Raw genomic sequence first — 15,124 nt, forward strand, 5'->3', positions numbered from 1 at the left:
ACAGTAGTTTGTACTTGAACCCAACTAAGATATAATTAATCCTTATTGGAAGCAAAACCAGCCTATTGGGTTTATTTCATGTTTACATAGTTTTCTAATAGGTTTAAGGTATGAAGATCCAAATTACAAAAAGAAAACCCTGGAAAACCCCAGGTCCCGAGCATTCTGGATAACAGGTTCCATACCTGTACTTAATATTGTGCCAGTGTTTTTCAGCCTTGTGCGTTATTGAAATAATATAGTTGTGGGTTTTATTGCAAGAGTTTCTAAAGATCACAAAATAAACTGGGAGAACATTGTGTCTGAGCACTTGGCTACAAATGAAGTGTTTTTCTCCAGGGAGAGGAGAATAAATATTTCAGCATATTCCTGTGCGGGTCTGAAAGGCCAAGTATTTCCAGTAGAAACAAGATGAGCTAAAGGTACAGCCCCTTGTTCCCACCAACCATGCGACGGTTTCAGGGACTATCACTCTGTTACCTGCACGCTACTGGCTTAAAGGATCAGTAACATCAAAAAATGAAATTGTTTTAAAGTAATAAAAATATAATGCAGTGTTGCCCTGCACTAACACTACTATTGTTTAAGCTGCTGTGTAACCATGGGGGCAGCCATTCAAGCACAGGATACACAGTAGATAACAGATAAGTACTACTATAGTTTATATAAACAAGCTGCTGTGTAGCCATGGGGGCAGCCATTCAAGCACAGGATACACAGTAGATAACAGATAAGTACTACTATAGTTTATATAAACAAGCTGCTGTGTAGCCATGGGGGCAACCATTCAAGCACAGGATACACAGTAGATAACAGATAAGTACTACTATAGTTTATATAAACAAGCTGCTGTGTAGCCATGGGGGCAGCCATCCAAGCACAGGATACACAGTAGATAACAGATAAGTACTACTATAGTTTATATAAACAAGCTGCTGTGTCGCCATGGGGGCAGCCATTCAAGCACAGGATACACAGTAGATAACAGATAAGTACTACTATAGTTCATATAAACAAGCTGCTGTGTAGCCATGGGGCAGCCATTCAAGCACAGGTTATATAGTAGATAACGGATAAGTACTACTATATTTTATATAAATAAGCTGCTGTGTAGCAATGGGGGCAGCCATTCAAGCAAAGGATACACAGTAGATAACAGATAAGTACTACTATAGTTCATATAAACAAGCTGCTGTGTAGCCATGGGGCAGCCATTCAAGCACAGGTTATACAGTAGATAACAGATAAGTACTACTATATTTTATATAAATAAGCTGCTGTGTAGCAATGGGGATAGCCATAGCCAGAGGAGAAAGGCTCAGGTTACACAGCAGATAGCAGATAAGCTCTGTAGAACATAATGGTGTTATCTGTTATCCACTATTTAACCTGTGCCATATAGACTTTTTTTTTTAATTTCCACCATGGCTACACAGCAGCTTGTTTATATGAACCATAGTAGAGTTTCTGAAGCAAACACACCAGTTTTACCAGTGCAGGGAAACACTACATTATATTTTCATTACTTTAAAACACTTTCATTTTTTGGTGATACTATTTCTTTGAGCTGATTTCTCTTACTATGTTATTTTCTTTCAGCCTGACTCCCTTTCCAAAGCTTGGGCCAGTGCTGACTCTAGGTTGTGCTTAATTTAACTTTTAGTATGTTATACAGCGGCCAATTCTAAGCAACCTTTCAATTGGTATTCTTTTTTTATAGCTTTTGAATTATTGACTTTCCTTTTCTGACTCCTTCCACCTTTTAAATGGGTTTTTATTTTAAGAAATAAGAAAAGTATGGTGGTGCTGTTTCCAAAACTTCTATACACACATAAACTATACATACTAATATCTATACTAATTGTAGATTTTATTATAACAGAAGCCTATGGTATTATGTTTGATCAATGAAAACCAACTGCAAATTGTCTCAGAATATCACTCTCTAAATCATACTAAACGTTAACTCAATAGAGAACAACCCCTTTGATAGAATCAACCATCACAACATCAGCACACTGTTGACCCCCTACACTGGTTCAGTTGAATGTTCTATACCTCTAGTCTAAAGGGGGACCTCTTGTGCGTTTTTATGGGGAAAAATTATTCCCTGCTCTCTGTCTATAATGCCCTTTACTTGTAAAGAGTAATCATGTCCCCTCGCAAGTTGGGACATGATTTTTTTTTTTTTTTAAGAGAAAACAACCCTAACCTTTACAAGTCTTTCCTTCTTCCCTCCCTCTAACCAGTTTAGTTGCACTTAGTCTCTGCACTCTCTCCAGCTCATTTATATGCTTCTTAGCGCAGGGGCACACGGGCAGATTCGGGAGATTTAGTCTCTTGGTGACTAATCGCCTCTTCTGAGGGGCGACGATCTCCCCGAACTGCCTTCCGCCTACTATAATGAGAAAAAGCCAGCACAATGGCATCCGGGGCGCTTCGATTTCTGAAGTTGCCTCACGAGGAATCTTCGGAAATCGAAGCGCCGCGAGTGCATTGGCGCAGGCAATTTTTTCAGTTTAGCAGGTGGAAGGCAGTTTGGGGAGATTGTCGCCCCGAAGAAGAGGTGATTAGTTGCCAGGCGACTAACTCTGCCTGTGTGCCCCTGCCCTTAAAGGGGTGGTTCACCTTCAAACAACTAGTTGTTTTCCCGATAACCAGAAATAACGACGTTTTCCAATTACCTTTCTATTTTCTATGTGTCACTGTTTTTCTAATATTGAAGTGTAAAGTGTCTTTTTTTTCACCTTCTAAAGCAGCTCTGGGAGGGAGGGGGTCGTCGACCCTGTAAGCTGTTCTTAATTGATACATTTAGTTGATACATTTCTTATCTTTGTCCCTGCTGAGCAGAATCTCTTGAGTTTCATTACAGACAGCTGTTAGAATTGTTACAATAGTTGCTAATACTCCAAAGATGCTGCTGAGAAATGTATCGGTTAAATGTTGCAAAATTATTATTATAAATTCAATTTTAAACTTAGATTTTGGAAAAACATTCAAAAATAAATAATGGAAAGTCTTTATTTACCCAAAACTGCACTGCATATTCCAGATGAGGCCTCACCAGGGAGGGACCTATAAAGAGGCATAATTATGTTTTCATCCCTTGAGTTAATCCCCTTTTTTATATGACAACTTTATTTGCTTTAGTAGCCACAGAATGACACTGTCTGGAATTAGACAACGTGTTATCCACAAAAATCCCCATATCCTTCTCGATTAAGGAAACCCCTTACAAACTGCCATTTAGTGTATAAATCACATTATTTCTACCGTAGTGTATATCTCTATGCTAACTTGAATAAAAACCTGTAAACATGTTACTCTTGTTCTCCTCTGCAAGGAATCCCGCCTGCAACTCGATTACCCATTTATTTTTGCCAAAGGTGTTTCCATAGGAAATCTATCCCAGGCGGAGGAGCAGAATCCAATGTGAAACAGAAAGCCTAGTTCAGATTCCTCATTTATTGTGTATGTGTGATTGTCCTGAATGGGAAGGTTATTGCAGAGCAGGTGGACGGATGCACATTGTGTTTTGGGATCATGTGACTGATAAGTTTATGTGCTGTTGAAGGAAAACAAGCGCTGAGATCAGATGGAAAGAGCTGGCAATAGCCTGGAGGTCAGACCTGCCCTTTAAGCCTTCCTGAAAAAGAATGTGTTTAAAGGGACCTTTACCCGAAATCGATCTTGTTTTATGAGAGGTGATTGTTGCCTTCATTTGTGATTGGTGAGGTTTCACGTTTTAGTACAGTGAATAAGGCAAACCAGTACAAACTCCCATTCAGTGCCAGATGCAGCGAGGCAGATTAGAGCAGTGCTGCAGCTGGGGAGGGGCAACAGCGAGATATTTTCAGAAGCGTTCAGAATGTTTAATATCATATTAAGTAACGCCTAAAATTGGCCAGTTGGCAACATAATAAAAAAAATAATTGATCGTTCCCTTCTAAAGAAATGTTCTTTCTGTTCTGTACAATGTTTTCCAAGAAAAGGGACCCCCCTCCCCTACATACAAAGGCCGGCACTTTTTTTTGGTGACATTGAATGCAGCATACGTCTGTTTACTTTTCAATCTGGTTCCAAACTATACTCGCTTGGGAAAGTAACCATGTGCTTCTAGCTGGCAAATAGTCTTCCAGCGCTGCAGAACATCGTTCACTCATCAGAGCTATGCAGTGGCAGCAGCTAGATTGGACTTCAACAGCAGTTACAGTACTGCTGAAACCCTCCCTTGCCGGGATCTACAGTATCTAAAGTATAATACAGGCATGGGATTCATTAGCCTCCCAACTATCCCGCTTTTCGGTGGACAGTCAAAATTTTGACAGCTCAACCCGCAGTCCCGGATTGTTACTGAAATGTCCCAACTTTCTGTTTGATGATCTGCACTGAACAGCAGAAAAAAGATACAAAGTTTCTAAAACTTAATTGGCTTGTGGCAGAGAGCCCAGAATACGTGGCAGGTGTACTAAGATACTTTTGTTACAATTTAAATATAAGCAAAGAAACAATTGTAATAATTTAAGATAAGCAGGTCTCTTGGGGAAACTGTGACTTGCAGCTTAAAAGGCAATTCACTTTCATTAGCAAAACTGTAATAACACATAAAAACTAGGGATGCACTGAATCCACTATTTTGGATTTGACCGAATCCTTAGTGAAAGATTCGGCCAAATACAGAACCAAATCCGAATTTGCATATGCAAATTAGGGGTGGGAAGGGGAAAACATTATACTTCCTTGTTTTGAGACAAAAGGTTGCGCGATTTCCCTCCCCGCCTAATTTGCATATGTAAATTTGGATTTGGTCAGAACGATTCGACCGAATCCTGCTGATAAAGGCCGAATCCAAACCGATCCCTGGATTCGGTGCATCCCTAATAAAAACCACAGAAATGTGTTCAAAATTTAATAACCTGCCAAATTTTGTAAAACTAACATGGTAATTAGGGGGTGTGGCCACAATATGGGCATGGCCAAAAAAAATTTTTTATATGGCAAACCCGTTATCCATGAAGCTGTAAATTAAGGGAAGGCCATCTCAATCTCCAAATAATACATGTTGTTTGGATTTTTTTAAATTTTTTTTTTCTGTACATTATTATATATATATATATATATATATATATATATATATATATATATATATATATATATATATATATATATATATATATATATATATATATATAGATTTCACATAGAGCCGCACACCAATTTCTTCTTCATAAATCAAGTGATATTTATTTGCATAGATTTGTTTTCCAACGTTTCGGCCCACTTTAGGGCCTTTATCAAGGCTATAAAGTGGGCCGAAACGTTGGAAAACAAATCTATGCAAATAAATATCACTTGATTTATGAAGAAGAAATTGGTGTGCGGCTCTATGTGAAATCTTTACATAATATTTGAACCAGCACCCACGACTACAAAATCCGGATCCGAGTGCGGCTGCTTACAGAAGAAATATATATATATATATATATATATATATATATATATATATATATATATATATATATATATATATATATATATGTATGTATGGATTAATTATATCAAATTAAGATATAATTAATCCTTATTGGAACCTATTGGATTTTTAGGTTTAAAGAATTTTCTAGCAGCCTTAAGATAAGATCCAAATTATGGCAAGATCAATTATCTGGAAAACCCCAGGTCCTAAGCATTCTGGATAAGAGGTCCATTATCCCTTATAATACATGAGTGATACTCAGAGTTCCCTGTATAACTCAGCCTGCAGCCTTGTGCCTTTATATGGTCACAGAACAACCCCTCAGTGACTTCTAATATCCTTATCATTTACAGTAGGGGTTACATTATCCCTTATAATACATGAGTGATACTCAGAGTTCCCTGTATAACTCAGCCTGCAGCCTTGTGCCTTTATATGGTCACAGAACAACCCCTCAGTGACTTCTAATATCCTTATCATTTACAGTAGGGGGTACATTATCCCTTATAATACACGAGTGATACTCAGAGTTCCCTGTATAACTCAGCCTGCAGCCTTGTGCCTTTATATGGTCAGATAACCCCTGAGCGACTTCTAATATCCTTATCATTTACAGTAGGGGATACATTATCCCTTATAATCATGAGTGATACTCAAAGTTCCCTGTATAACTCAGCCTGCAGCCTTGTGCCTTTATATGGTCACAGAACAACCCCTCAGTGACTTCTAATATCCTTATCATTTACAGTAGGGGGTACATTATCCCTTATAATACATGAGTGATACTCAGAGTTCCCTGTATAACTCAGCCTGCAGCCTTGTGCCTTTATATGGTCAGATAACCCCTCAGTGACTGCTAATATCCTTATTTACAGTTACCGATCTGTTACTATGGCTGAAACTACACCAGGAAGTGTTTGTGTCCCTGGTTTATAATTTGGGTCTAGAATGCAAGGCAATGGTAAGGTTCTTGGTACATATGGGGTATTTTTCAACCTGCTCTTCCTGCAGAATGTGTCATAGCAATGAGAACCCCTAACTGCAGTGCATCACATCCCATTGTCACAGTGAGGGATGTGTAGTTCCACACCATTATTTTCTGAAGCCGTTGTGGTGTGTGGTTTCAGCTAACCATCTCCCATGCACAGCCTCCCACTACACTTCCCAATCAAGCTAATGGGAAGTGATCCATGGCAAGCTGAGTCGCTACAAGGTGTATGTCATTAATCTATCCCTTAAGGCAGGGGTCCCCAACCTTTTTAAACCGTGAGCCTCATTCAAATATAAAAAGAGTTGGGGAGCAACACAAGCATGCAAAAGTCCCTTGGGGTGCCAAATAATGGATGTGATGGGCTATTTGGTAGCCCCTATGTGGAGTGGCAGCGTACAAGAGGCTCTACTTGGCACTATACTTAGTTTTTATGCAATTAAAACTTGCTTTCAAGCTTGGAATTCAAAAATAATCATGTGCTTTGAGGACCCTGAGAGCAACATCCAAGGGGTTGGAGAGCAACATGTTGCTCACGAGCTACTGGTTGGGGATCACTGCCTTAAGGGATCACTGTTCAAGTATCCAGCCTAAGCACCTCTTATTGTGTCTACTACTAATAGAACTGCATCATAGTCTGGTGTGTGTAGGCACCTACACTTTTATTCACTTGGCTGGGGCTTTGGGTTCTTAGTGGAAAATATGTTTTCACAGTCGAACACAACTTAAAAATGTAAAACTCCTCTGTGTGTCTTAATAAGGTTCTTCGGAATTGTTGTTAATATAGAGGAAAACTGATGCTGCCATAGTGTTGCAGTATCTCTCTGTACAGTCTGAGCATGCTTATGCTTAGGGGGCTGTTCCTGCTGAATTGTGCTTAATACAGGGGAATATCTATACTGCCATAGTTTTATGGGATCTTGCTGTACAGACTATGCGCAAACTTAGAGGCTGTTCCTGCTGAATTGTGCTTAGTACAGGGGAATACCTATGCTGCTATAGTTTTTATGGTATCTCTCTGTACAGACTATTAGCAAACTTAGGGGCTTTCCTGCTGAATTGTGCTTAGTACAGGGGAATACCTATGCTGCTATAGTTTTTATGGTATCTCTCTGTACAGACTATAAGCAAACTTAGGGGCTTTCCTGCTGAATTGTGCTTAGTACAGGGGAATACCTATGCTGCCATAGTTTTATGGGGTCTCTCTGTACAGGCTATGAGCAAACTTAGGGGGCTGTTCCTGCTGAATTATGCTTAGTACAGGGGAATACCTATGCTACTATAGTTTTATGGGATCTCTCTGTACAGGCTATGAGCAAACGTAGCGGGCTGTTCCTGCTGAATTGTGCATAGTACAGGGGAATACCTATGCTGCCATAGTTTTATGGGATCTCTCTGTACAGACTATGAGCAAACTTAGGTGTTGTTCTGCTGAATTGTGCTTAGTACAGGCAGGTCCGGACTGAGATCCTAGGCCCTAGGTACACAGAGGCCCAATCAGCCCACGCAGAGGCCCAAACAGCTCCCACCAGCCCACTAAATATTGACTTTCTATGGCACCTTATAGCAGCCCCTTTGGCATTTGCCAGAACCCACAGATTGCCAGTCCGGGCCTGAGTACTGAGGAATACCTATGCTTCCAGAGTTTTATGGGATCTCTCTGTACAGACTATGAGCAAACTTAGGGGGCTGTTCCTGCTGAATTGTGCTTAGTACAGGGGAATACCTATGCTGCCATAGTTTTATGGGATCTCTCTGTACAGACTATGAGCAAACTTAGGGGGCTGTTCCTGCTGAATTGTGCTTAGTACAGGGGAATACCTATGCTGCCATAGTTTTATGGGATCTCTCTGTACAGACTATGAGCAAACTTAGGGGTTGTTCCTGCTGAATTGTGCTTAGTACAGGGAATACCTATGCTGCCATAGTTTTATTATGGTATATCTCTGTACAGACTATGAGCAAACGTTTTTAGCACAGCAAGGAGGAAACAAAGGGAGAGGGCAATAATTATATATTCACTTCTTTGTGATTTCATGTACAAGTATTAAGGAAAATAAAGTATGTATGTATTGCTATTAAAGAACACACAGCTGAGCAGGCTGGCAGCCAGTAATCTCACCAGTGGGGAATACACAGCAGGCAGAAAAGCTCAGGAAATTAGTTTATTGCTGGCACAGCCTCCTTATCCCTTTGCTCTGCACCTTTGTTTGCTGATTCAGGTTCTTTTTGATCCCAAACGTAACCAGGTTAGTGCTGAGAAGTGGGGCTCTGGGAGCTGAAGGTTCTAAGCCTGGTGCCCATGTGCTCGTCTGGAGATCAGGCTTATAGTACTGGTTAGTAGATTTATTAGCAAGACTGCAGCTGTCACAGCGCCAGCCAATTTAGTGGATTTAAAACATTCTGTGGAATGTCTGGTGCCAAGCACTGGCTAGTACCTGCAGGGAGAGGGGGCTAGTGATACAACACATTTCCAATTTACCGTTAACTCTTTGTGTGGTCACCACCCTAACTTTCCAACTGCTGCCTCGTTGCTTGGGTAATTAAGCCCTAGCAACCAGAGAGCAGTTAATTCGTCTGAAAGCTGCAGAACAAAAATAAAATAATTCAGAACCCATAATACACGAAGACTAACTGTTACTAGCCTTAGATTGTTATTGTTTACAGCATAAAAATATAAATTTTAAAGTGTACATTAAATTAAGTGCCCAGAACATTCCTTCCTATATTTGTATTTATACATATGGAATGGGAGGTGCCATATTGATTCCCTTAGACCAGTGGTCCCCAACCAGTAGCTCGCGAGCAACATGTTGCTCTCCAACCCCTTGGATATTGCTCTCGGGGTCCTCAAAGCAGGAGCTTATTTTTGAATTTCAAGCTTGAAAGCAAGTTTTAATTGCATAAAAACTAAGTATAGTGCCAAGTAGAGCCCCCTGTTGGCTGCCTGTCAACATAGGGGCTACCAAATAGCCAATCACAGCCCTTATTTGGCACCCCAAGGGACTTTTTCATGTTTGTGTTGCTCCCCAACTCTTTTTACATTTGAATGTGGCTCACAGGTAAAAAAGGTTGGAGACCACTGCCTTAGACAGTACAGTATGAGGGTATAGCTTATTGTGTGCCCAGAACATTCCTTCTCTGTATATTTGTATTTATACATATGGGAAGGAGGTGCCATATTGTTTCCCTTAGACAGTACAGTATGAGGGTATAGCTTATTGTGTGCCCAGAACATTCCTTCTCTGTATATTTGTATTTATACATATGGGAAGGAGGTGCCATATTGTTTCCCTTAGACAGTACAGTATGAGGGTATAGCTTATTATGTGCCCAGAACATTCCTTCTCTGTATATTAGTATTTATACATATGGGAAGGAGGTGCCATATTGTTTCCCTTAGACAGTACAGTATGAGGGTATAGCTTATTGTGTGCCCAGAACATTCCTTCTCTGTATATTTGTATTTATACATATGGGAAGGAGGTGCCATATTGTTTCCCTTAGACAGTACAGTATGAGGGTATAGCTTATTGTGTGCCCAGAACATTCCTTCTCTGTATATTTGTATTTATACATATGGGAAGGAGGTGCCATATTGTTTCCCTTAGACAGTACAGTATGAGGGTATAGCTTATTATGTGCCCAGAACATTCCTTCTCTGTATATTAGTATTTATACATATGGGAAGGAGGTGCCATATTGTTTCCCTTAGACAGTACAGTATGAGGGTATAGCTTATTGTGTGCCCAGAACATTCCTTCTCTGTATATTTGTATTTATACATATGGGAAGGAGGTGCCATATTGTTTCCCTTAGACAGTACAGTATGAGGGTATAGCTTATTGTGTGCCCAGAACATTCCTTCTCTGTATATTTGTATTTATACATATGGGAAGGAGGTGCCATATTGTTTCCCTTAGACAGTACAGTATGAGGGTATAGCTTATTGTGAGCCCAGGACATTCCTTCTCTTTGTATTTATACAAATAGGGAGGTGCCATGTTTTAGGGGCAGTATAAAATCTTTGATATGAGTCTGGCAACTGAACAGATAAGCTCATTTCTCTCTGTGTATTTTGGAATGATTTGGACAGATATTTCCGTTGACGGGAAGGTGCTTTTCCTTTGCGGTGCACTGAACAAAAGGCTTGATTGTTACCTGGGAATGGCAGCAATAGAAATGTGCCCATTTGTGTGCAAGTGGGTTAATATTTCACTATATGATCCTTCCTTATTAACGGGTTAGGAAGATTATGTTAAAATTACAATTTAACATTGTAGAACAGGCAAATGCTCTATAAATACATGCTAATAATAATAAATGCTAATATGAGTGTGTGTATGGCTGACCCATAGGCTAGTATCTATGATGTTGTAAGATAGTATCTATGATGCCTGAGTCACTGATCTTCCCAAGAACCTGCTCTGTAGTCTCATAGTAACTGGAACGACCCGGATTCCTCTGCTGTACAAATAGGAATGTGTTTCATGGCACATGTAGGTAAAGGTTCATCCCAAACACTCACCAGCATATTATGTAAACTCATATAATGCTCTCAGCGCATTTCCCAGCAGGTATGCCTGCCCCATTCCAACCCTCTTAGTAATTAATTATCCCTCTGTCTTCTCTTTGCATCCTTATAATGGGTATTGCAAATTCCACGCATAGTTTTCATTCCTTTACTCTCCTCTCTAGTGGGTCCTGTCAGCAGCTCTGGAGTCAACCTTCAATTCATTCCAATTTTTTTTGGTTAAAACAAAAAAAAATGCAGCATAACATAAAATTTTTAAATAGAATAATCAATTTGTCATTAATTAGACTTTGGGTCCCAGAATTCTATTACAGATGGGGGGGCACTCGTCCTCCCAAGTTACGTTTTTTTTTTTTTTTGGGATATCGCAGATGACAATTTACAAATTGAATTTCTAAGGGCTAGCTTGATTGAAGTCACTGAAGGTAACACTAAAGGACAAATCCACCCACATAATAAAATAAAATGTAATTCTAAGTTGTTTTCTAATATACATTCAGTGGTTTTACTTTGTGTAAATGTAAACGCTACTAAAAACCGTATCTGTCTGTCCTCTTCTCTTGTTCTGACTCTAGATAGAGAAGACATGTCTGTGTATGTTAATCAGGTTTCAGAAGTCAGAACCAGCAATGCAAAGAATGGAAACCGTCGGACAGATATTACTTTTAACAGCAATTATATTTACAGACTTGGATATCGGTGGGCTCGTCGATCGGGCTGTCCGGAAAATTATGATCGGGCACCTGAACATCGGCCATTGTTAGTGCTGAATTGTCAGATACAGGTAGAATTCTATTGTTCTATCTGACCATTCAGCTCTACACGTGTGTATTGAAACAAACGATCTTTCTTGGAAACATCTTTTCCAGGAAAGATCGTAATTGTTACGTCTATGGCCACCTTAAAGGGATTCTGTCATGATTTTTATGATGTAGTTTTTATTTCTAAATGACACTGTTTACACTGCGGATAATTCACTCTACAATATAAAATTTAATTCCTGAACCAACAAGGGTTTTTTATAGTTATAATATTGTTGTGTAGGTTCATCTCAGGTCATTTTGCCTGGTCATGTGCTTTCAGAAAGAACCAGTACTTTAGGATGGAACTGCTTTCTGGCAGGCTGTTGTTTCTCCTACTCCATGTAACTGAATGTGTCTCAGTGGGACCTGGACTATTGAGTGCTGTTCTTAGATCTACCAGGCAGCTGTTATCTTGTGTTAGGGAACTGCTATCTGGTTACCTTCCCATTGTCCTGTTGTTAGGCTGCTGGGGGGGGGGGGTGATATCTCTCCAATTTGCAGTACAGCAGTAAAGGATGACTGAAGTTTATCAGCACAAGTCCCATGACTGGGGGCAGCTGGGAAACTGATATGTCTAGCCTCATGTCAGATTTCAAAATTAAATATACATTTTTATTTTATTTTGAGAAATGGATTTCTGTGCAGAATTCTGCTGCAGCAGCACTATTTAAAAAACAAAAGAAAAACATTTTCTCCAATGACCGTATCCCTTTGAGATACAGACGTGCAGTAGATTCCTGCCACACATGGAAAAATCTGATTGCATTGCCCATGGGCCTACTAATCTGACATATTGTCTATGTGATATTCATTATTACCTGTTCTGCCAGCATATTTCTAAGTTAGACCCAAATGATCTTTAAGTTTATAACTATAGTTTACTGTAAACAAAGGGAACTGATGAGCTTTTTTTGGACCAAGTGCCCCTTTGAAGGGATAGTTGTACAACCGCTTGAGTGCCAAGTGTAAAGGTTCACCTGAGTGTAATGAATGAATTGTTTGCCATCACATGGGAAGTAAAATGATCTTAATTGTGTTTCTTTGTTTGTATTTACAGAGGAGGCCGACTACAGTGCATTCGGCACGGACACACTAACCAAAAAGAAGACTGTACTTTCAACAGTGTTGCATCCAGAACTCAACAAAAAGAAGCCACACATAGTTATAAGTATGCCAAAAGATTTCAGGCCCGTTTCATCAATCATTGACGTAGACATTCTTCCCGAAACCCACCGTCGGGTCCGGCTCTACAAACACGGAATGGAGAAACCCCTTGGCTTCTACATACGCGACGGCTCCAGCGTCCGAATGACTCCACACGGATTGGAGAAAGTGCCTGGGATTTTTATATCACGGCTTGTACCTAGTGGACTTGCACAGAGCACCGGCTTGCTGGCCGTCAACGATGAGGTCCTTGAAGTCAACGGGATTGAAGTTTCCGGAAAGAGCCTTGACCAAGTGACGGATATGATGATTGCGAACAGTCACAACCTTATTATAACGGTAAGACCCGCCAACCAGAGGAACAATATTGTTCGAAACAGCCGGAATTCGGGCAGCTCTGGGCAGTCTACCGACAGCAGCACAAGTGTGCAGAGCCATGTAACCCCTCAGCAGATTGTGCAGAACTATCTTCCTGAAGATGCTGAGAGCGACGAAGAGGACATTATCATCGAAGAGAACGGTGACCCCCAACAGATTCCCAAAGCCATTCCCAGCAGCGAGAGCTTGGAATCCTTATCTCGCATGGAAATGTACCACGATTCATCTCAAAATGGCTACATCCCAACGAACACTTACAGAATGCACCTCAGCACCACAGGGGGCAGCATGGAGCAACTGGGAAATAACCACGATAAAAAAATCTTCGAAGAAGACGGTACCATGCTTACACTGTGAACTACTCATTCCCTACGCCCTTGAGATGCGTCTCAGGTGGTTAACGAATGGTTGCACATCTAGTTTCTTGGTTATTGATCTGCGTGACAATATTGTAAATGGGAAGAGATCTTTTTAAAATATTTTATGTAATGTATAGTTTTATTTTCCCAGGAGATTTTATTTCTTTTGGCACCAAGTATAACCTTTCTTCGGTGTGTGAAATGAAGGAGAAATAACGACCAATGCCGTCTGTCCTTTTGTACCTTACATTCCATATGCAAACAAAATATCATGTATCTGTCATTTTTAGGGATGCACCAAATCCAGTTTTTTGGATTTGGCCGAACCCCCGAATCCTTCGTGAAAGATTCGGCCGAATCCGAACCCTAATTTGCAAATGCAAATCAGCGAGGGGGAGGGGAAAATAGTGCCGCGCGCACAGTGCGTAGCTAAAAATTTTTTTACTTCCATGTTTTGTGACGAAAAGTCACATGATTTTAAGGATTCAGGTTCGGCCAGGCTGAATCCGAATCCTGCTGAAAATGGCCGAATCCTGGCCAAATATCGAACCGAATCCTGGATTTGGTGCATCCCTAGTCATTTTGTACTGGCATGTAGTGTTGTTAATCCGCGCTCTTGTGATTCCTGTAGACAAGACGCACAAAGCAACGTGTGTTGAATCGATGTCCTGCGTTTTAATTCTGCTTTTAAGGTTTTTATACTTTCGGATTTACTTGTTGGTGTTGCAAATATGATAACAGGTGATGCTTTGCAGAGCCCTCAAATTCTGCTTTTTCCATTCTTTAACTCTCAAATGTTTGCTCTTGGCCTCTGTAGAAATCTGAATAAAATTCTGAATCGTTTGCAGTTTTGAAACCTGGTATATTTCCAGGAATCCCCATGAATTCCCATGAAATTCAAGAATGCTTCTTGTAACCTGCACTGCTGAACCTGTTGGGAACATGTTGGCCGCCATTGTTTTAGTGTGATAGTGTGATGTAAAGATTAATATACAATCTATGATACCTCTCAGCCTCTGTATTCACAGGCCTAATAAGTAGGGATGCACCGAATCCACTTTTTTGGATTCGGCCGAACACCCGAATCCTTCACAAAAGATTCGGCCGAATACCGAACCGAATCCGAAACCCTAATTTGCATAGGCAAATAAGGGGTGGGAAGGAGAAAACATTTTTTTTACTTCCTTGTTTTCTGACAAAAAGTCACGCAATTTCCCTCCCCACCCTAATTTGCATATGCAAATTAGGATTCGGTTCGGCCGGGCAGAAGGATTTGGCCGAATCCGAATCCTGCTGAAAAAGGCCGAATCCTGGCCAAATCCCGAACCGAATCCTGGATTCGGTGCATCCCTACTAATAAGGGGAGTGACTTGCCTAAAGGTGGAGTTTAAAAGGGGTGGGCATATAGAGAATTGTTTCATT

At 40.4% G+C, this 15,124-nt stretch overlaps 1 protein-coding gene across 1 annotated transcript in view; it reads left to right on the plus strand.

Annotated features, from left to right (window-relative positions):
* The window catches only part of pard6b.S (par-6 family cell polarity regulator beta S homeolog), a 33,571-nt gene extending 19,026 nt beyond the window's left edge, over positions 1-14,545 (plus strand). Inside the window, exon 3 of the mRNA XM_018237332.2 lies at positions 12,859-14,545. Within this exon, the coding sequence (XP_018092821.1) occupies positions 12,859-13,700 (842 nt within the window). The 3' untranslated portion in view covers positions 13,701-14,545. The remainder of the gene's footprint in view (positions 1-12,858) is intronic.
* The last annotated feature ends 579 nt before the right edge of the window (positions 14,546-15,124 follow it).

Source organism: Xenopus laevis, chromosome 9_10S, assembly GCF_017654675.1.
Source record: "Xenopus laevis strain J_2021 chromosome 9_10S, Xenopus_laevis_v10.1, whole genome shotgun sequence".
Lineage (NCBI taxonomy): Eukaryota > Metazoa > Chordata > Amphibia > Anura > Pipidae > Xenopus > Xenopus laevis.